Here is a 22,923-nt window from a genome sequence, read left to right on the forward strand (position 1 = left end):
CCTTTATATTATATTAAAATCCTATAATGATAATGTTATTATTAGGTTAATTTTTTTGTTAAGAAAAAATTAAAAAGAAAAAAAAGAAAATCTAAGCATGGTGAGTGATGTCATTAATTTAAATAATATTTAATTAAAATTAAATCTTATTAATTGATTATTATTATTAAATCTTATTAATAATTATTTTAATTATTAAAATTAAATAATTTTGAATTATTTTATTAATTATTTTGAATTGAGTACGGGAAGGTATAAAAGCTAGGCAGAAGGAAATCAATTCTAAATTTATATTTTTACTTACACTTTTAAAAAAAAATGACAATCAATATCATCTCTTATGATTGGATGTAGATTGTTTAATATGCATTTTAGGTGTTTGATGAAATGTTCAGCTGACGAGTTTCTTAGTCGGACTCTGTGATTTCAAGGGGTCATTAAACTAAATAACTTTAGCATTTACGTTCACTTAATACTATATCGTTAAACTGTTTCGTTTAAACAAGCATGTAGTTCCACGGGTCATTTCACTAGTATACTATATACTATTTGATAAAGTTGCCTAACAGCCCTAGAGGAGTCACTGTTTCCGTTGTCCTCACATGTCTTTTCACATTTGTTACCAACTTCGGTTGGTTTTGATAAGGTTGACTGATTTGTTCGAATATGTTGAGTTGAGATCCCCTCAATATTGAACATGTTGACATTAGCAACAATGTTGTTGAGCTGACGAAAGAGGTTGTCATGATGTATATGATAGGAAATGAATATGTATCTTGGCAGGGCAACTTACAACTGTGATTTTAGTTTCATTTATATTATAAACTTACCAAATAACACAAAATTTGAATTTTTTTTTTTTTTTTATAAGCGTCTTATTTTTATTTATTTATGGACACATGAATCCAAAGACAATCTGTCATGTAAAAACAAACACTTGACTTAAGATATAAGAATCTATTGTTAAGATAGTGTAAAATCTTGAATGCTATGTGTTTAAAACATAAATAACTTCTTGTTCTCTTCTGTCCAAATAAAGACAGCGATGCCTTCTAAGATGAGGTTCTCCATTGCAACTCCACTTGAAGCTTACCATTCCTCGAATCGATTAGGTTATATTTCTCGTTGATTCTCTTGTTGCTCACGACATCCGCAAGTTTTATCTCCACATAACCCAGTGTTTCCTACAAACAAATTTTAAGTTAGAGTTTTATAATAAATATATGTTTCATGTGTCAAAATGGGTGGTTCAGGCAGGTTGACTAGTTCGAGTTAAATGAGCAACTTCTATAAGTTTCACCTTTTATACTCATTCCCTTTTTAACTAATTTCTATCTTATTTTTTATACATTTATGATGATGATGGATAAAATGTAACACAAGTTGACCAGTTCACTAAACGGGTTGAAATTACCCAATTAAATGTTCATACCTTGGGATGAATTAGACCCATCCTTGAAGAGGCACTAACAACTTCAAAATGCATCCTGTCATTCGTCGGTGGCTCGTCCAAAGTATATGAAAACTCTTCATCCCATCTCGGATCACGATTTTTCTTCACAACCTACATACAACAACATTAACAATTTCATAAAACGGATAAGGTTTTTCATGTTCAAATTACCAGACAAAGGCGTAACCAACCACCGTTTCAGACCTTTTTCCCTAGCCACCCCAATATAAGCTTCTAGTGAGGTTTTAACGTGTGTGTGTGTGTGTCAGGACTCTAACTAGGCTATCTTGGATGCTTATAAATTATTTCACACCGGCTACTTATATTTCTTTTTGTCACATTATTATAAATTACCAATCTGGAAAAAAGAAAATTACTTGGGTTCTTTTCTCTTCTCCTCTAAAAAGCACTCGAACTGAAGGATTCGTATGATGTTTCCCTTCAAGATCTTCGGCTAAATGGATTATCACAACAAGTAAACCTCCACCTTTGGGTGTTCCTTCAGGCGCCTTTTCTATCATATTTCCATCACCATCACCCACAACATGATCATCATCTTTAAACGGTTTGTACACTAATTCAATCATGATTTGGCCTCGAGATTTCTCATTTTGAGTGTCATTCGGGTCCATGTTTTTCAGAAGGTCAAGGGTCATAACTTTTTCCTCATTCGGTGTCATCTCTTTTAACGGCACAACATTCATTCCCATCTTATCATGCTTCCCAACCTACACCATACGATATTGGCCAATTGACCAAGTAAAGATTAAATAAAACACAAAACGACCCATTTCTATGTGGGTCGAAATTGCCCCAACTCTAACAGAATGTACCTGTTCCCAGTCATAGACATCGATCTCAAGAGCTTGTGATTCCGGGTCCTTAACAATCAAACTAAATTCCTGGTTCCATTCGGGATTCAAGTTTTTGTGTTTGATATCCGTTTTCTTAGACGGAAGTTTATCCTCCGTGAGTTTCAACTTCACGTAAGGGTCGGCCCCACCCATAAAATCCTTCTTTTTAAGTTTCGTTGCCCTCACAACTTTCACATTTAGCATTCCAACGGGCCTTTTCATCGCTCTGCCAATACGAACCACGTATTTGTTATATAATTAATTAATCACTTTCAAATGCATTTAAAGAAACAAAATATTTAAAATTAACTAATACTTACTTTGCAGGGTCGAGTACAGGTACCACGAGTGTTTTAGGCCACAAATACATATTTCCAACCTGAGTTTTAATTAGTTCCTGAATTGAAAAAGTAATTTATATAAGACCTACAAGTTTAATATTCGTTGTAAACTTATACGTTTCCCGTAATGTTAAAATTTAAATCGAATGCGCTTACCTGGACGAATCTATACAAACCAGGGATAGACATGAGATCGGCACCGAGCAATTTTAGCCCAAAGTCAACATGTGGCTGAACATGTTACAAAAAGTTAGACATGAATCATTCATTAAATAGGTAAAAAAAATCTGGAAAAAAGGTCAATTCTTGACAGTTGAGGATCATCAGACAAATCAAATTTCTAACTTTACAAGTGAAGAAAAGTATGTCATAGTCAAAATAATACACTATAAAAAGGTTATTCGAATAGAACCTTCAACCTTTACATTAAAAAACTACAAAATATTTTCATTAGTTTTAATAATTAATTAATGATTGTTTAAATGACAAATACACACTTAGAAATTAATCTTGAACAACAATACAATTGCTAGGGGATAAACCGGACTATTTTACCTTTTCCATTAGTGACACAATAATTTGACAGAAACAAGGGAAGCTTGGAACCAATGGCTTTAAGGTGATACGAGGCGAAGCAAATACTTGCAAGTCCACCACCTGAAAAAAAAAAAAAAAAGATAATGCATTGTTTGCAATTTCGTCCATTAGTATCAGTTAAAGGTGCCAAAATGGGTGGGCGGAGTGAGCAGGTTGAGTTATAGGACAAAACGAGTTTCGGACCCACAGATACCTTTTGATCAAGGTTGTAAAAATCGCTACTTGGGGAGTTCTCGTTCAGGACTTTTTAGGGAGTACTTGGCAACTCGGGGAGTACTCGGGTTTTGACCAAGTTTGACTTTGACCAAATTTGACCGAGTTTGAGCAAGGTTCGCCGAGTTTGATCAAGTTTGACCGAATTCTCGCCGAGTACTCCCCGACTTGCAAAAACAGAGTACTCGCAGAGTAATCCCGAGTTCTGACAACACTGCTTTTGATATGTGTCAAAACAGATCGCGATGGAAAACTTTGTCTAAATTTTTAAAAAAATTTCCAATGTATTAACTAAGATTAATATTAATATTATTATTACTAAATGTTACAAACAGACCTGAACTGTGGGTCTCATCCCGAACGCCTTAACTGCAACATGTATGTTAGGATTCCCAGCCCATTTGAGTGATGGTTCCATTATCAACTCCTTATCATCTGTAGTATAAACTTTCATTCCTGAATTACCATAAATAATAAAAAAAAAAAAAAAAAAAAAAAAAGTCAAAACAATCAGCAGCTGCTTTAAAGTATTTGCTTAGCAGTCACTCAAATAGTACTTCCAACAACCTTGAAATGTAGGTGGTAGGCTGCCTAAGGTAAGTGTATCAAATTCAACTGCATCGATTTTGTATTTCGGTATTTGTTCATTTATGATAGGTTCCGCTATCGTCTTTACAGTTCTGCAAATAGCCTGCAAATTGTTTGAACAATCACTACTAAAGATAAACCATTACCCGGTCAACCAGTTTATAAAAAATGATTGAAATTGACATATCTACAGTTATTACGTACTACCTTGTCTAGATATGGCCACATTAACTCGATAAACCTGTTAAGCCAATCAACCTGCACACGATAAGCCGTAAGTTAGATGAGTTTACTGCTGGATGTCAAATATGTAAAACAAATTTGGTCAATCTTTGAACCATCAAATGATCTAAAAACAACAACATATTAAAGTGGTTGCACTAAATTAGTTCAAATAAAATTTGATACTGAAATTTCCATAATTAGAGTTGCAAAAAATGGATGTAAGAAGAAAGAAGATTACATACCCTATCATGGTCAGGATTTTTGACCCACATTGGTATCTCAGGAAGCATCTCTTGTAGAGACTTTGAATCTCTCTCAACCAATGGCCGTACTTTTGGATCCTTGATATTATTCAAGTAACAACATAAGTAACTGATTTTATTAAAAGATAATGTTGGTCCCTTGATTCACCAATACGGGTCTTTTGATCATATACAAGCGTCGATTAACGTTTAAGAACAAGATAAAAGAAGAGATAAAATCAATATTATTAATATAAACGTCGAGATTACAATATTGATTTAAACAGAGAAACATCGGTGGCCAGGGGAGATCGAGCATGATCTCCTCTATGCACTGGATCGCCAAAACGGCTCTCCCAATTAGGGTTATTCTCTCCTCTCTTAACCCTAATGAACACATTAACTGGTATTTATAGGCAAACTAGACATTAACCCTAATAGGCCTCATTCATACGAATGGGCCTCATAAAATTATGCCAACAGTTACATATGCTCCTGTAACTGACCAGTTTCATGTGTATACGTCAATTAGGTGTACAATGTAATAATAAACTTTATTCGCCCAGCGACGGCCATACAAATATGCATATTCAGATAAAAAAATAAAAACAACAAATTATAATACATTTGTTCATATATAGTTTGATCTGGATGAATTAGTTTACTTATTTAATGTCAAACCATCAAAACATATTTATTTTCTTATCAATGTTACATATACATTTAAAGAATCACAATGTTTATTTCATTGGATTAGATAGAAGGCAGGGGATATCAGCATAGTGACAGAATTCATGGATTAATTTATTTATTTTATTTTTTAAAGGGAACTCACACAGTTAAACACAAACATTTTTACAATTATATAGGCTCGAACTCACGCCCACACTTGCAAAGGGATTCCACGTTGCAGGCCCCGGCTCGGTACCATCAGCGTCAAAGCTCATTGGTATAAAAGACTTTATAGATTACTAATAAAATAGCAGTAACATTATTATGGAGAAAGACTTGTGGGATACAATGTCAATAGACAAAAACATTCCATTTCCATACACTCCTTTATTAGTCCGATTTTATTTCTTTCAGCATTTTCCCGTTTAGGTTACAAATATTATAGTATTTAACTAAATTGTACCATAATTAATGTTAAAAAAATCATTACTAAATGAGAATAAGTCAGGAAAAAATAAGGTTGTCAATTTTGCTATATGAGGAGATTATTTTATTTTTGTTTTGTTTTTGCTCAATATCAAATTGACAAATTCCCTATTATTATTTATTAATTATTATTATTATTATTTTCAAAAAGATTCGGTTCTCTATTACGGAGTATAAATTTAATAACTTTTAATGCTTTTCTACTCCAAGGTATATTAACAGCCACAATGTAACGTTTTAAGAGATATTTATAATAATATTTTTTTATAACTGAAAATTCATTCATTACTCTAATTAAGCAATGTACGTAAATATAGATTACCTTAAATGAAAATTTTGGTAAAGATGGGTGGATTTCATCCATAAATTTCTAGATACAACTAACAGAAAATATTGCTCATCAAATTTTTAATACTTTGTACAATTTAAAAAAAAAAATAGGTCTTCTGTGAGAAATTTGGTTTAGGCAAAAAAAAAATTAAACATGCTGCATCAGCATCTTGTTTGCAAATAACCAAATATCTGTCATTTCAAAACTAAACCATGATTTGCTCAAATGTGTAAACACAGACAAAAGCATAAAAATCATGATCAAGTAAAAAAAAAAACATAACAAAGACACTAAGTCATAACATTTGTTCAAATGTGAGAATCTGAATCATAATTTCATTCTCTTTATTTATTGGGAAGAAAAAAAGAAGAAGAAAAAAAAGAATGAATAGTAACCTGAACATGAGATGATTGAAAGTAGATGAAGAAATAGTAACCCATAACAAGCCCAATGCTAACTCCAATACCAAAACCACATGCTCCCAGAATACTACTCAATATCCCCATTTTCACTCTTTATTTCCTTCTTTATCACAATTTTTTTACATATAACTAGCTTGCTAAAGGCACATTTGAGGAGAGAAAATACCAAAGTGGAAAACAAACAAACAAAACTTATGTGTCTTTAAATCAAGTTATTATATTATATATTTAATATTTATACTTAATGTTATAAAAATACATTTATAAAAATTAGAAGTGTAATAGTGTATGTATTGGAGTTGAAACGGGTAAAGAATAATGGAAGGTATTTGTGTCTGGCAACGGTTTGTGAGTTCTTATTTTGTAAGAAGATCACAGTTTGTGTGTGTTTTGAGGTATTTGTGTGTCATACCATAATATTGAATTAAATTTAATTTAATTTAATTTAATTTAATTAGATTCTAAATCTAAATTCTAAATATAAAATATACTCCGTGAATAAATATCTTAACTTTTGGAGTAGTTGATTCCAAACAAAACGGATAATCTTTTTTTTTTTGAACAGCAAGGATAAATTTATTAATAAAAACCAAGAGATACAAGTTCATATTACATACTGCAAACACGAATATGTGAAAGGAAAAAACGGATAATCTTTACTGGCCTTTTTTTGTTCTTTCGTGTGGGGCTGTTTTCTAACAATTTTCTGTATTGCAATATGTATATATCATATATGTAAATGTTTTTTTTTTTTAAAAGCCAAGCAAACTTTTATTAAAAAGAAACAAATACAAAATGGAGGTCCAAAGACCTAAATACAGAAACACGAGAAAATACATTTAATAATTACAGGAACAAAAAAAATAAAAATGAGAAGTGGAGGAAAGAATAAACTCGAAACAGTTGAGAAAGGAATAGTGGATTGGTTATTTAGAGATAGGAAAAAGCCTTCATCTTACGAGCACAACATAGCTGGAACAACTTGAGAAAGACAAGCCGGACTAGGAAACAAGATACAGTGCTGAAAATACAGCGACAAAGCATCCGCCCCTAATCCACTTAGCCCATACCATGTAGTAACACGAGAGAATCCGACATAAAAAAACCTATCTTAACCAATACCGTCTTTTGTGAAGATTGAATCGAAGCGACAAGGGTTCGTGATCCAAGAGAGCCAATCTAAGGCTCCTTTCCTCCAACGACAATTAATCCACTCGAAACATTTGCCTTGAATATTCGAGAAAAGTTTTGCAGCACTATCGAAATTTTTCCCGAAAGTACAATTATTTCTATGAATCCAAAGGTAATAGCTCGTGACCCATACAACCGCTTGCCAGATAGAAACACCAAGAGTTGTATTTAGCTTGGGGTTCGAACAAGAAGCTATGTCCGACAAGCTTGAGATATGTAGCTGATCGAACTTCCACCATCTACGAACTTTGTCCCATATAATGGAAGCAAACTTACACGAAATTAGAGAATGGTGTAGCGTTTCGATGTCATCGTCGCAGACGGGGCATCTAGTGGAGTGTAAATCAATACCTTTTCTATCTAATTCGACTCTAACAGGCAATCTATTTTTCTTTGCTCTCCAAATGAAGATGCCAACTTTTTTCGGAACAAAAGGATTGAGGTCGGTGGCTGAGGAGGGCGGGAGTTTTGCGGCGGTCAGCGAAGATAAAACCTGCATTATGGAATCGGTGGTAAATGCTCCATTGGAGTTGTGTTTCCAGGTCCAAGATGCTTTAGAATTATTCGAGAATTTGTGCTGTTTAATGATGTTCGTTAGAGAAGCAAGCTCATCTTCAGTCCTCCATTTGGGCTGTGATTCTCAGGCCTATGAGAAGATCGGTGAGACGGAAGTAATGGAGATACGATCCGCGATTGTGGCATCTTTGAAAACTTCTAAACGGAATAGCCTCGGGTAAGCGTCTTTAAGTGGTAAGTCTCCAATCCAAATGTCGTTCCAAAAGCTAGTATCCAACCAGGAGCCTACATCTTTAACAAACGCATTAGATAAATTACACCCTAGCTTGCTTAGGGTTTGATCAATATTAATAATTTGTGACCAAGTACGATCTGAAATTTTTTTCATAATGGTGGCGGGTAAAGGAGAGTTACATCCCAAACCACCACTTTGCCCATAAATGCTTTTAATGACCCGGACCCAAAGAGCATTATCATTGGTGAGGAATCTCCACCACCATTTGGTTAATAAAGAATAATTTTTTAATTTTAAAGAGCTCACGTTAAGACCACCATAATCATAAGGGAGGAGTATTTGATCCCATTTTATCCATGCCATTTTTCTATCATCTAAGGACCCTCCCCAAAAGAAATCACGGCGCATCCCTTCTAGTTCATTAATAACACGTGTAGGGGCTTTAAACAGGGAAAAATAGTATAATGGGAGGCTACTTAGGACCGAATTAATGAGGGTTAGCCGACCCCCAAATGAGATGGTTTTTGCCTTCCAATCGGCTAATCTCGTTTTAACCTTTTCAAAAATGGGATTCCAATTAGAATGAAGTTTTAAATTTGCACCGATTGGTAATCCAAGATAATTAAATGGAAAAGAACCTTCTTTACAACTAAACCACGTGGCCAAGTTTTTTAGTTCGGAGCTAGAAGTGTCAATTCCATACACACAACTTTTAGAAAGATTGATTTTTAGACCCGAAAGATCTTCAAAACATTTGAGAATTTTTAAAATGTTTCTAACTTCGAATTTGTTCCAATTACCGAAAATGATAGTATCGTCCGCATATTGAAGATGGGAGACGACGATCCTATCATTACCAATTTTGACACCATTTATTAGTTTCTTGTTGGTTGCAATTTTAAGAAGTTGGTTTAGACCTTCCCCCGCGATGATGAAAAGGAAAGGCGAAAGAGGGTCTCCTTGCCTTACCCCTCTTTTGGGGAAGAATTGCTCGGTGGGGGAACCATTAATTAAGACGGAGATAGAGGTCGAGTTTAGACACGAAAGGATCCATTTAATACTCCGTAGTATTTTACTAATTTGTCTTTAAACTACATACACTCATGTATAAAATTTAATCTTTTATATTGTTGTTAAAAATTAAAGATAATTTAATCTCATCGCCAAGAAGGATATATGAAATTTTCAGAAGCAAGTGCGATTTGAACGTAACAGAAATACATACAAACATCAAATTCCCGCTTAGCATGTTTATTAAACGGTCCCATCTATAACCCGAATTTTGAAACTCGTTTTTGTAGTTCAAAATAATGCATAACATACGCTCATGTGTATTATAGGAAAATTGGTTCGATGGTTTTTGAATTGTTTTGGCAAAATTCAAATATTTTTTTTTTTTTTTTTTGGGTAAGCGATGAAACCTCGTATGAAGGAGCATATTGGCTCTCTCATAGAAGGTAAAACCTCGGTTAATCAAGTTCCCCGAGCACGAGACCTGATACCGGGTGAATTGCGCATTATGCGCACCCTTTAGTCACACTTTCTTTTTGAACAATTTGACATAGCCAGGAATTAAACTCGAGTGATGTGCTTCATTGAAAAGTCGTGGTGACTCGGGCCTGAATGGTTACACATATATTTCCTTCGAAATTTAAATCAAATATATAAAGATAAAGATATGTGTCATTTTGTCCTTATTATAACACAATAAATAAATTAACAAATTAAATAATGAGATGTTAAAGGAGCCATGGAGACTAGTATATACCCCACTAGGCCACTACACTGGATGATGTACATTGGAGTGTCTTTGTGGCTAAGAAAGCTACACAGAAAAGAAAAAAAAAATACCAATAATGATGCCTTCCAAAAATGCATGTGCTAGTCCTCTACTCCTCTCTCTTGTTGCACTCATGTCATGGATCTCATGTTTTGTTAATGGGGTTAACTTTCCTTCAGTAAAAACCTTTAGGGTGGTGTTTGGGCATGAGGGAGGACATGGTTTTTTGAGAATATGAATTAGATCAATTTTATTTTTATTTTTTTTCGGAAAACGAAAATTAAATTATAAAATAATAGATTAAAAGAGAGTGGCGATTCTAGGATCAAAACTCAATGAGTTCCTGTACAATTTGAGTGGTACTTTGTAAAATTTTTTTTCTAAAGAATAGCTATTTAACCACTAATTTTAAAAGTATATAGAGTTCTATCTATAAATTTAGTGGTGTTATTTTATAGTAGTATTTTATTAGAAAAAAGAATAATTTAATGGGGTCAAAGGACCCCTTTGGTAACTCTTGGAGTCGCCACTGTTAAAAGATCTAATTCATGGATACTTGGCTATTCAGTCTGTTTGACAAGATACGTCACAAATACTTGACTAGCATGACCCTACCTACTTAGCACTAACATTTAACAACTCATATAGATATAGATTTGACATTGACACAAATCACAAATTAATAACCAAATTCGTGTCTTCGTCCACCACGATCCAAGAACTCTATCAAAAAGTAATTCGCCTAGCTAGCTGCATGTGATGGCGATGAACATTATGACAATGTGAACTTGAAAAAACAATAGCGAAGAAGACAAGCGAAATGATTCATGTGTGGCCGAATAAGCAAACCATTTTAACGGTGAAACTAAACGATGAAATTGTATCAAGTGTTCAGTGTGAGGTTTTGGGTCATATTATTTGGAATAGGAATAACACCTACAAAATAAGAAAGTTGTATGGAGTTGGGTAAATTATAAAGCTTGATGAGAAAATTAACAAGGTTTGCAGAAAATATCCATGGATCCCTTTCCCTCTCTATTCTCACTCAACCTTAAAAAAAATTAATTTCCAATTTCTCTCAAACTTACACAAAATTATCAACCATTTAACAAAAAATAAATAACTTTACACAAAAACTAAATAATTTTACACAAAAAACTTCAACAAGTAATACGTACCAACTTTCAATGATAAATGGTAGTTCATATTTTGGATGAAATCAGATAATAAAATGGTAATTTATGATCTTGGATGAAATCCCAGTACTGCACAATATCAACAAAAGTGGAGCATGTGAAGATAAGACGTAGAAAGTCATACCCCGACTCAGGTTAAAATACTAATACTAATTGAGTTGTACGAAAATTTAATTCATAATGTACATGCTGAGAATATACAAAGCAGAAGCTTTTGTATTATTATACAAATATATAAATATATATAAAGAAAAAAATGTACAAACCATTTGTAGGCAAAACAAAGTCTACTGCTGTAATGTAAATACACCAAACTGCTTTGCCCATGTGTATATATCAACAAAAAATAAATAAAACAAATTGAAATCTCACACTTTAATAGTATCAAACTTGTCACCCATTGCTCCACCTTTTTGTTTCTGGAACTGAATGTACCTTAAGGTACAAGCAAAGAAAGCATCAGAAGTTTGATCAGGTGTAGCATTGTCACTTTGCATCTCGGTTTTGATCAGCTCTATCAGCCCTTGGATGGCAGCGCTAGTTATCTGCGGATTTCCTTTCTCGAAATAATAGAGGTACCTGGATGAAGTTATTACGTAGATATAGTGAGCCTAAAAACGGTTATGTAAATACGACATCATCCTAACAGATAAAGAGTATGGCAAATTCTGTTGGTAATGTAATGGGTCAATATGTATTTGGGCTTTAATTGATCACCTTTTTCTTAATATATCAACAGTTAAGTAGACGTGTAACCACTTTTTCTTGAATTTTTAAGCAGTATATGATATATTAAGATGATTTAAGTATAATTACTTAGCAATTAACACATAAATACAATTAATTTTATAAAGTATAAACAATGTAAAAAAGCCTTGACTTAGGCAGCGTTTAAAGCATTTATTTTCAACTAATCATATACCTTTGGTAAGTTAAATAAATCATCAACAACGTACAACCCAAATTGGCGTGCAAACATAGGTTGAAATTGCCGCCTCAAGTGAAAACGCTACTGACACATAGATGAGGTGGTGATTGGGTGTGTGTGTGTGTGTAATGGGCGGATGATAAAAGAATACGTACTTGTTGAGTATCTCGACAAAGAGAGTGACAGGACCGCTGCTACCTCGAGCAACATTCGCCATCTGCTGGGCAGCGTTTGCAATCCTTAACGCACGCTTAAGGCAAAGGAGGACCCTGTAATGAAAAAGGTGTTAATTTAGACCTAAGGTTCATGAACCACCATGAAACTAGCGTGAACGGTGGATGTACCTTTCCCCATCCTTGATTCCATCCTGATCATCCACCCAAAACAAATGTGAACATGCGTAAACAGCTCTGCATTGATCCGGCTTCTTAAGAAGTTTAGCTGAATACTGTATATGAAATAAACGTGTTACTGGTTGAAAATTTGTGAAAATGGAAGAAACATGCAACTGTCATATGAAGGGTTCAAATTATGTTACCCCTGTGGCCTTATGTGTCAAGGTATCCCTATTCTCCACACCAAAAACATTCGTCCTCTGAAGAGTTCCAATTATTAAATGAATTGCAGTCACCTGAGCTTTGGAGTCCTGTCACCATTTAACTGATTAATTCTACCATTATCACCAAAATTAATTTTGATATAACGGTGCAAGTGCACGTCAAACCTGGCTGGGTCACTTGGGTTGACCCACAAACACTTTTCGTCCATATTTTAAAATTTTGAAAAATAATTTATGCATTTATCATGGTCTAAACATGAAAAGTATCACAATAATAAGCAAAACCTCTAATTAAAAACGATTATAGGTTATATGCATCAAAGAGACTTTTGGCAACTTTAAACCATACGTTCCACTTCTAAAGCTTGACCCATTTGTGATTAAAATTGAAAAACCATATTGCCCCGTTCATATATGGATGGGTTCAAATTGAACCCGGTTTTGACAGCCCTAAAGTTACAAGTTTTGAGTCTCTTTAGAGACATTAGTAACTCAATTTGTTTCCCTAAAAATATCAACCATATTTTAGTTGTTTTAACATGTTAGGAGATAGAGCAGATACCGCAATTTCCTCCTCATATAAAACAAATGCTTGAGTGAAGAATTCATAAGCAACTGGTTCCAGATCACAGTCATTGGCTGCCTGGAGAGAATTAAATTCAAAAAATTTGAGAACTGTGATGTCACGTATTAGTTCATTGATTCCAATGCTGCAGTACAAATCGGCTAGGTTGGCAATTAGTTGGTAACTAGTAATAAAGAGATAAACCAGAGATTCCTTAAGGAATCTCAAAATATAAGTTTAGTGCTGAGCTTCATAATTGCTAAAGTAGTAAAGGTGGCAATATGGGTGGGTCAGGTAACAGTTAGTTTTTGTACCTGCCAAAACAGGTCGGCTTAGGTTTACACAAAACAGTTACAGTCAACATCTACATTTTTATAAATAATTACCGTGTCCAATATGATTACAAAAGTTGTGTGATAACAACATACGAGTAGTATTCTAAATAGAGAGATTTAAAAGGTTTTGCGCTTTAAAACACTTCAAGCAACTTTTGACCTGTTTCTTATGCTAGCTTTTATACCTAACGTTGACCAGTTATATAAAACACACAGCCTAGATTGACCCATTTATTAGTAAATGAGTGAAAATTGCCACCTCCGCAGAAGTTATGAATTAGTACTAGTGTACTACAAATTAGCACATGAAAAGGAGAAATCACCTCTGCACACTGCAAGTATAACCTTAATGCCAATTCAGGAGCTGGAACATATGATAGAGCCTCAATCGTCTGAAATGTAAAAATAAAATAGAACTTTATTTTAAACGCCGAAAAAATGAAAAATAAAACTAATGTTTAAACCAAACGGATAAGGATGAGAAAAAGACTTGAGGTTAAAGACACATACGATAGAGCCCCTTTGTCTATAAGTCTATAACAATGATCTGAACCTGTATCACGTGATCTTAAATATACTACAGGAAAAGAGTTTATGACGTTCAATTTCAAAATTGAAGTTCAATCAACCGATCATAATTGGTCCCAAAAAAATCAACCGATCATTTTATTTTATTTTTATATTATTGCTAAGATTATTTTGTATCATCTAAACATACTATTATTGATTACAAAACATTGTATTATATAAGGAGACTAATTACGTTTATTTAGTTTATATTTTTATAAGGTAAGTGTATATAAATACATCACTGGTTTTCTTTTATATTGTTTACATTTGGGTTTACACCTTCGACGATCAGCTAATACTACAAATTCATTGACCGTGTGTATACACGAGTTATAAGACTAGTTATAATTATAATATTATAATATTATTATTATAATATATAATAAAGAATAAAGATATATAATGAATGGTATTTTGAAATTTCTTAGAGTGCATCAGAATATGTCAAGAACCGAAAATACAAACAACCATCCGTTTTGAATCAGCCTATTAGACCAGTCACTGAAACCTACAAGTTTTGCCAAATCTAATCCTTAGGGATTATCTAGATAAGTTTTTAATTTTTCAAATTCACCTGATTTAGGAACTGAAATATTTTTTTAGGAGTTGCTGGATCCTCTTCACCAGTTACATCTCCATCCTGATTTTGTAATCGACGAACCAGCTGCAGAAAAAATAAATGGTGCATAGGAATCTAACCAAATCTGTAAAAATCAGACACTTGACTTGGTGTACAAACTTAGCTGCTTCTATTTTATGAGCACATTATTAAATGGTCCCTCACATCTATTTGAAGTCTGAACTCTGCATATGTAATAGAAACAGATATGTGATATGGATAACATACCTTCAAAGCAGAAAAAACAAGTGGAGGAATTGTGAAAGGAAGACGTTTCGGGCCTCCAGTCATAATATGCTTTCGTACTGTTAATATAATCTAAAGCAGAAAAAATAGGTTATAAAAACGAGTAATCATAAAAATAGTGAGCAACCTGCTGTTAGAGGTGACAAAATGTGTGGGTAAGACAGGTTTGAGTAACGGGTCAAACATGCTAAATTGTACGGTCTTCAAATGGTTCTTTAAATCGGGTAGACCCGAAACACTTTTGTCCAAAAATAGTAAATCAAATGGTTCTTCAAATGTTAAACTTCAAATGGTTCTTCAAATGTTAAACTTTAAAACATATAATTAGTGTTAAATATAACCACAATGATAATTTCAAACGTAGCGAGATTATCTAAGTCGGCCTGTTTCCAGGAGAAAAAGAAAAAAAATAAATAAATAAATAAATAAAAAAATACTCTTTGTGAACATTACTCAAATCAACCCATTCATAAGTAAATAGGTTGAGACTGCCACCTCCACCTGCCGAATATATATCACTGTAAGAAAATCAAAAGCAAGGCCGCCAGACATTAATTACCTTCAACATCTCCTCTGGGTCATCATTATGTAACACATGTATAACACGAGAAACAGAATTTTGTTCTTCGTTGAAATCTTCCTCGTCAAACTAAGGGTATATCTCGTGCATAACAGAAATGTTAAATAAGGTAGTAGTGAAACAGATAATACACAAAATTGGCAAGGTAAACGACTGAAAGATGAAAAGAAAGAATCTTAGTGCTATTAGATATTTTAATGTGAAACTTATAGTATTGCACCTCATCCTCTGAGTCTCCCTCCAGATCCTTTATAAGCCCTTTAATCAGTTCAAAGAGAACCTCAACCTGCAACAGACACCAACCACACATTGCAGGAAAAAATCAATTTTGGTCAATTACCTCATGGATGGAACTAGAGGTGGCATGTTTGACCTATTTTTTATGGAAGGGTCAACTTGGGGTTGCGTTTTATCTCAAACGAGTCATCTCAAAAAGATTAGCTATAAGTGCAATCGGTCAAACAGGTTAAAGGTTGACACAACTGTGTTCGTGATGTATAGTTGCATACACTTTTACCATGAATCCCATCCTACTATTCTAATAATTCTGTTACTGTGATCAGAAAATTTTCAAATTAACTACATGTCAAAAAACTAAGTGGAAAAAATTGCGGGTTAAACCACCCCCTTCTAACAAGTACCGACAGGTGACCACTTCAAGCTGAACCTGTTTTGACTTTAGACTCGTTACCCACCCCCACCATCAGTTTGCCATTTCTAGAAGAACTGATGGGTGAAACAACAAAACATGTTGAATACCTTGTCAGCAGAAGAGACACAAGCTTGGTTTGTCATTATGCTTTGGATAATAACCATCGCCATGACTTTATTAGTTCCATTATCGAGGTGATCCATGACTCGGGGATAATTAGACAACGTCAGCGAAGTGACAATATCACTATATTTTTCCAATGGAGCACTCAAAAGTGCGACAACTTGTTTAGTAGCTCTACTATCTTCAAGCTTTGGTTGGTTTGAAAGTTTCTTCACACATGATCCCTATGCGCAATAAATAAAAAAAGTGTCATACAAAAAGCCATGAAAAACAAATACAATTGCGTTTTACCACTGGTTTGCCTCATTCGGGTGAAAAAACTAGTACGGATGAAAGTGTCGAGTTTAGAAATTACTAGAACCAAGGTAAAGGTCGCAGAAAACGGTGAGAAAACGGTGGGTCAGGCATGATAACAATAATTGAATTGCAGAGAGTTTCTACATGTCATAAGTATGAAAGTTTAACATACCAGCACTTGATCCACATAATCAAGCCGATCCGGATGAACACGAAGAGTGAATGTAAGAAGAGAAACATACAACGTAATGGCTCCAACAATTGGCATGTCATCCTGAGTTTCAATAATCTGCCAACAAACTATTTGAGTAAAAAAGTAGTCCAATTTCTTATGAAAAAAGTATATTCGCTACAGTGTTCACATAACAGGCAGTAATGTATCTGTAAGTCATAAGATTCAGAAGTACCTTCCCGATAGCACTGCTTAATTTTGCAAAAGCTTCTACTTGGAGAAATTCTGGTAGGACCTGCAAAAGTAATCAATCACTTTGATAAATGCAAAAGCACAACAAATGAAACAACCTTTTTATAATGAAACTCACTTCTGGACTAGCAGCAGCATAACTAGATAGTCTCTCCATAAGTTGGGATAGTACTGTCTTGATGTCAACCGTAGGCTGAAAGTTGCAACATATTTTACAAATTTGAAACTTTAAAACATGAAAAAAGATAATGGTATGGTTTATAACAGAACATTTATCAACATATATTATACACCTGTAGCTGGGGACAAGCTCCTAGAAGGGTTTCAAGAGTCTGTAAGTGATACTCGTCTGGAAACACCTGAATCAGGCAATCCATCAGATAATACTGTGCAAGCTCGTCCTTACAGTTGACAACCTGTCAGACAAATATGAAAACCGTACAAGATGTTAAAAGTGTACCTAGAGAATATGGTTAGAGGTGGCAGGACCGCAAGATGGGTGGGTCAGGCAGGTTGTGAAATGTAAGTGTTTAAGATTGAAAACTGTCAATTCCATTATGGGTCTCGGCTATGGTTGACTGTTGGCCCCAAACACTATTAAAAAAATTATAAAAATCGAGGTATTAATAATGATTTGAATCAATATTGTTACAATAATAAGCTAAGTCACTGAATAAAAAGAATAAAAGGGTTTTATTCATTTAGGTGACTTTCAACCCGCTTAACCAGTTCAACCCATTTGACCCATTCCTCGTTTAGACAGACTTTTTGGATCACCCATTTAGGATGAAACGCAAACCAAATCGCCACCATTAGCTGTACTGACAAAAGATGTAATATTGGAATCGCTAGAGAAATAGACCTGCTCCAATACTCTGGGTAGAACGGTTTCTTTGTACATATAGAGGTCAATACCCTCTATCTGACTAAGAACATGAAGATTTTTACCAACCTGAAAGTTCAAAAACACGTTCAGAAAACATAGATTTTACAACCTTAGAGTCTACGCTAACCAAATCAATGTGTTCCATGGTGTTGATATTACTAGATCACGCAGCTCGTTCCTCTCCTTCTCCATTTTATCATGCACCCTGGCAGGTCCCTGCAGACCAGAAAGCCCAAATGAAGGCCTCAACTCAGGATCACCAAAATGAATGTAGTACTATCACTATTAATCCTGCATTATGAAAGATCATTCTCTCATAATTCTTTACAACATTTGTGTCATGCAAGTATGATGTCATATTGTCATGCATGTCACAACATGAGATGATAAGATAAACAAGGTGATACAAACCCACAAACCTGAAGCTCCATCCGAACCCAGAGTTTATTCATCTCTGAAAAATTTTGCAGCACAAACTCTACGGCATCCATAACAGTATCACCGTCTCTACAAAACAAAAAATGATACCTTACTGACTAAATTTACTCATCCTGGTTCCTAATTACCTTGTAATATCAATTCGCAAGCTATTGTGAATACCACAACTTTGTCTTTTTCCACATTTGTTTTTATATAGGAACACTCTCTTAACAAATTATAGGTATTCTTAATATTGTTATTAATCTTTTAAACTAATTTCTAGAAATATTTATCAACCATCATATATATGCAGCTGTGGATGCCCAACACCAAACCAGGTGGGGACTGAACAAAGGTTGTTCTGTACATTAACTAATAACTTGTAAGCTAGACAATAGATTTGCAGTAACCTGACCAGTTTCAACCCATACTAAGAAGTGGCCTGTTAAAACAAGGGGAAAAAAACAAACATTTGCATTCATTTTAAGCAATTCTTTAAAGATGAAGTTTAGTGACATGGCATGCTAATCACCAAATTCAACTTGAATGAATACAACAAAGGGAAATGAATTTAATATACAAAATAGCATTCAACACTACTATGCAGTTAGTATACATTAATTGCAAAGGAAAGCGCATTCACGTACAGATGCAGAGAAATTAATGACATACTTAGCTGCAAGAAAGACAACTTCCTTACCCTTCATATTCAGAGCCAATATCTGGGAGTTTATCCCTACTTATTTGTGCAAGGTAACTCCTAAGAAAGAGACCACGTATAGGATGCTGGACCCCACGACACATTTCAACAAGATCTTTTAGAACATCCTTAGCAGGAGCCTGCTTCGATTTTATGTACACAGACCCTACTGTACATAGAAGATACCTATATATCAAGGGAAAAATATCAATGATGCAATATGTGGCAAAAGATTTTAAATAATACAGTGAGATCATTCTAGTGATGTTTATATACATGTATGCAATGATCACTCAACCTCATTTTGTAATAGCTTAAACTTCAGTTACCATCCTGTCTAAAGTAATATAACTATATTCACATTCATCAACTCTTGACTTGACAGGAATCTTGAGATGTTAGTTTTGTAAGTTGGAACTATAAAGCTGTCATAATTATGAATAATTGAAACATCTGAGGGGATACATGAAAGACAACATATAGCCAGCATATAAATTTATTAAAACAAATAAAATGTGGATGATGCAGATATATGACATCATGTTGTACTTTTTTAGAAGAATTTCTGTAGGATGTCCACAAGATAGATGAAATTAAGGAAATTAGTAGATCATTCAAATGGTAAAAATGAGGAATAAATCACTCAAAGATGTTAATTCCTGTTATTCATAAAAAATTCATGACGAACAGCATTTAGTTATGAGAATAAAGGATGAGATTTCAGAAAAATATCTTGGAAGCTGTCTATTAGAGTATTAGCCCTAACGCGTGAAATCACATACGTGAAATTAACAAGAATCCTCAATCGTAAGTAATCAATGATTAATATACTTAATACAACAAAGCTTCTCTGGGTCATTGGCTATGCCTCAAATATAATTAGCCACAGGAAGATACACCTCAACAAACCTTTACATCCGATGTGAAATCACCTTTATTTTTTGTTCATTTAAGCTTCAACTTAACCAAATGTCAAAATGAAAGATGTAGTTCAAGTCAGTCTTTCTTTAGGCAGCAAGAAGTTTCTATATTGTTTGGCCTAAGTGGTTACGTCTGATGACTTATTTCTGCATTGTTTTGCTATAGTTTCAGTTCTTTACACACGACATAGTAATACTATTTCTACAAATGGATGTTAGAAATAAATCGGGGGAATATTCCTAACAAATCAACTAAACTCCTTCTCATTGCTTTCATGTAATTACCCCGGGTCTATTCCTAATTGGTATGGAATCTTTTTGCAATGCTTTTTTTTAACTCCGTATTATTACTTCACCGTTATGCAGGTATAGTAAGCCACCAATAATATATGGGTGTTTATAGGGTTTACAAAAGTGGACAAAAGCTCCAATTGTAGGAATGCCGGCAAACATACTAAAGCTCTACAAGTGGTCAGACCTAACAGCTCCTGCTTATCTACTATGCATGCATTGTGATTATAGGTGTAACAAACAAAAAATATGATTTTATTTAAGAATCAACTTAGTTGTATTATTATTACTTACAATCTAGGTAAAATGTTTCCAGCATGTTGGACAAGTTCATATAAGTCCACGACTGAACAGCCATGCCTCTCTTCTTCTTTGAAGAACATCTCCAACTTTTTTAACTCATCAAAGGCTCTCATATCTGAACATGCCAACCAAACAACAAACTTACTTATGTGACCCATTAAACAAAATCGCAAAAAGACTTCAGATAAAATATTGATCTCAAATTTCCAGAATCGGAAAGAGGGGCATCCAATTCTAACTTTAGTGGTTTCGTCTGTTAATTACTCGTCAAATTCAAAACCAAAATGAACTTTGTAGCCAATTCAAACTCAGTCTAGCATGCTATGTGTTCCTTTCGCATTTACCACTAACAAATAAAACGTGTTTGTTCTATGAAGATACAAATCAAGCTATTTTCTTCAGCTATCTTTCATAATATTATAGAGTACTATAGATAAAACCACCACTGATATAGGCACCTAATTGAAAGAGTCAACTCATGATGCAATTCGTAATGGTTTAAAATTAGTCCAGTTAACCTAATAGTCAAACTATAACTCTAATTCCTAAAACAGGAACATATATAACTATATAAGTAATAATATAAACCCTAATCAGCTAGGGAATTGTAATTTATAATATATAGACAGAAGATTACAGAGCTCGTAGTATTTATGAGGCGATAATCGTGAAGTTCGAAGCTCGGATAGCAACTGTGCAGAGTATTTTAGGGCTTCTCTGAGATTATCAGAATCCTGAAAAAACAAAAATTAACACAAATTAGAAACAAATCACAGCTATTGGCATAAATGTTATAAAAATTTGGAAATCAAATCGAACTGAGAGTAAAAATGGCGAAATTGATGATGTAAATTACTAAAGCGCGATGCATGTAGAAAGCGTTGTGTTGAATTCCGGCGATCGCTTCTGCTAGCCATTTTTCTTCGTCTTCCATGGCGTCTGACATCATCATTTTCGATTCTCTATGATGCTTGCTTCTCTCTCTAGAACGAGTTGTAAAACATGTGTCGTCAGTCCTTCATCATATATATTTAATTTAATTTAATTTAATCTATTATCCTACACACTAATAGCCACTACAGTTTTTGTAGTTTCACTACAGTTGAGCTGTAGCTTTTTTTTTTCGCTCACACTGCATTCGACCCTTCATCTTTGCCTCAATTTACACAACGACCCCTCAAATTTACATTTCTTCGAGGGTAAAAAGTGTAAATATACAATCTTATTAAAATAAAGAAACTAATAGCCACTACAGTTTTTGTAGTTTCAATACAGTTGAGCTGTAGCTTTTTTTTTTCGCTCACACTGCATTCGACCCTTCATCTTTGCCTCAATTTACACAACGACCCCTCAAATTTACATTTCTTCGGGGGTAAAAAGTGTAAATATACAATCTTATTAAAATAAAGAAAAAACTAACTCCACCCATTTTTTTAGCGGGTCCTATCTTTTCGCTCGGTGCGAGTTAAATTTTTCCGAACCCACCATTCAACTCAAAAAAAACTTACGAACACAACGGGACTAACTATACGTGAAACGGACACTTCAAAAAAAAACGCTCAATATCTCGGACTATATTCAATACACATACACACACCTATAACACACTCCGTTAACTATGAATACGCAACCCAAAGGCCCCGCAGCATCGCGCGGGCTCATTTTCTAGTTTTTAACAACGGAGTAATATTCTACGATATTAACAAAACCTAACATCACAGACGTAAATCGATAGTTAAAATGGGTTCATGTTGTAAAATATGGGAATTGATATATCCAACTCCATTTTTACTACTTTCACTCAAAAATACTAAACTGCCCTTAATAATGTCTTATACAAATTGTTCTTATAATTTAAATGAAGGATGAAGGATATAATTGAAAAAAATGCATATAAAGATGGTGAAAGAATAAAATTAAGTGTGGAAATATCACCTCCCATAAAATAAAAACAACGCATTCCTCCATCTAGAGTGAAACATATTAAAAAGTCATCACTTTGTTTTCTAATAGACTTCCGGTCAATAAATAAGTTATAAAAATGTGAGATGTCATGTTGGTAAAATTAAATATTCATGAATTTTAAACTTGACTAGAGTTTAATTTAGGCTCTGATCGACAGTTAAATCGTCAATAAATTGACGTTTGCTGATGATTCGATTA

At 33.9% G+C, this 22,923-nt stretch overlaps 3 protein-coding genes across 4 annotated transcripts; all 3 read right to left on the reverse strand.

Annotated features, from left to right (window-relative positions):
* Positions 1-880: 880 nt before the first annotated feature.
* LOC139892811 (synaptotagmin-2-like) lies at positions 881-6,623 on the reverse strand. Its single transcript, XM_071875938.1, has 12 exons — positions 6,398-6,623; positions 4,514-4,612; positions 4,254-4,304; positions 4,026-4,149; positions 3,796-3,914; positions 3,204-3,305; positions 2,805-2,879; positions 2,628-2,704; positions 2,287-2,533; positions 1,831-2,181; positions 1,433-1,564; positions 881-1,184 (listed from the first exon to the last, which is right to left on the reverse strand). Exons 1-12 carry the CDS (start codon positions 6,506-6,508, stop codon positions 1,053-1,055), a joined length of 1,620 nt encoding a protein of 539 aa, XP_071732039.1. The 5' UTR covers positions 6,509-6,623; the 3' UTR covers positions 881-1,052.
* A 912-nt stretch (positions 6,624-7,535) lies between these two features.
* Positions 7,536-8,114, reverse strand: LOC139889532 (uncharacterized). Its single transcript, XM_071872479.1, has one exon. It carries the CDS (start codon positions 8,112-8,114, stop codon positions 7,536-7,538), a length of 579 nt encoding a protein of 192 aa, XP_071728580.1.
* A 3,394-nt stretch (positions 8,115-11,508) lies between these two features.
* Positions 11,509-21,744, reverse strand: LOC139892812 (vacuolar protein sorting-associated protein 35B). Of its 2 annotated transcripts, XM_071875939.1 has the most exons (22): positions 21,617-21,744; positions 21,398-21,494; positions 20,752-20,875; positions 19,247-19,432; positions 18,546-18,633; positions 18,286-18,342; positions 18,103-18,192; positions 17,534-17,656; positions 17,359-17,433; positions 17,224-17,283; positions 16,989-17,105; positions 16,504-16,743; positions 15,965-16,030; positions 15,724-15,813; positions 15,147-15,236; positions 14,874-14,963; positions 14,053-14,121; positions 13,392-13,472; positions 12,809-12,916; positions 12,615-12,718; positions 12,426-12,539; positions 11,509-11,921 (listed from the first exon to the last, which is right to left on the reverse strand). In XM_071875939.1, the coding sequence occupies exons 1-22, from the start codon at positions 21,710-21,712 to the stop codon at positions 11,711-11,713; spliced, it is 2,376 nt and encodes a 791-aa protein (XP_071732040.1). In that variant the 5' UTR covers positions 21,713-21,744; the 3' UTR covers positions 11,509-11,710. The 2 variants fall into 2 exon arrangements, with proteins under 2 accessions (XP_071732040.1, XP_071732041.1); XM_071875940.1 differs by lacking the exons at positions 19,247-19,432; positions 20,752-20,875; positions 21,398-21,494; positions 21,617-21,744 and having other exon boundaries at positions 18,286-18,417; positions 18,546-18,632.
* Between the last annotated feature and the right edge of the window lie 1,179 nt (positions 21,745-22,923).

This window comes from Rutidosis leptorrhynchoides, chromosome 2 (assembly GCF_046630445.1).
Source record: "Rutidosis leptorrhynchoides isolate AG116_Rl617_1_P2 chromosome 2, CSIRO_AGI_Rlap_v1, whole genome shotgun sequence".
In the NCBI taxonomy this organism is placed as follows: Eukaryota; Viridiplantae; Streptophyta; class Magnoliopsida; order Asterales; family Asteraceae; genus Rutidosis; species Rutidosis leptorrhynchoides.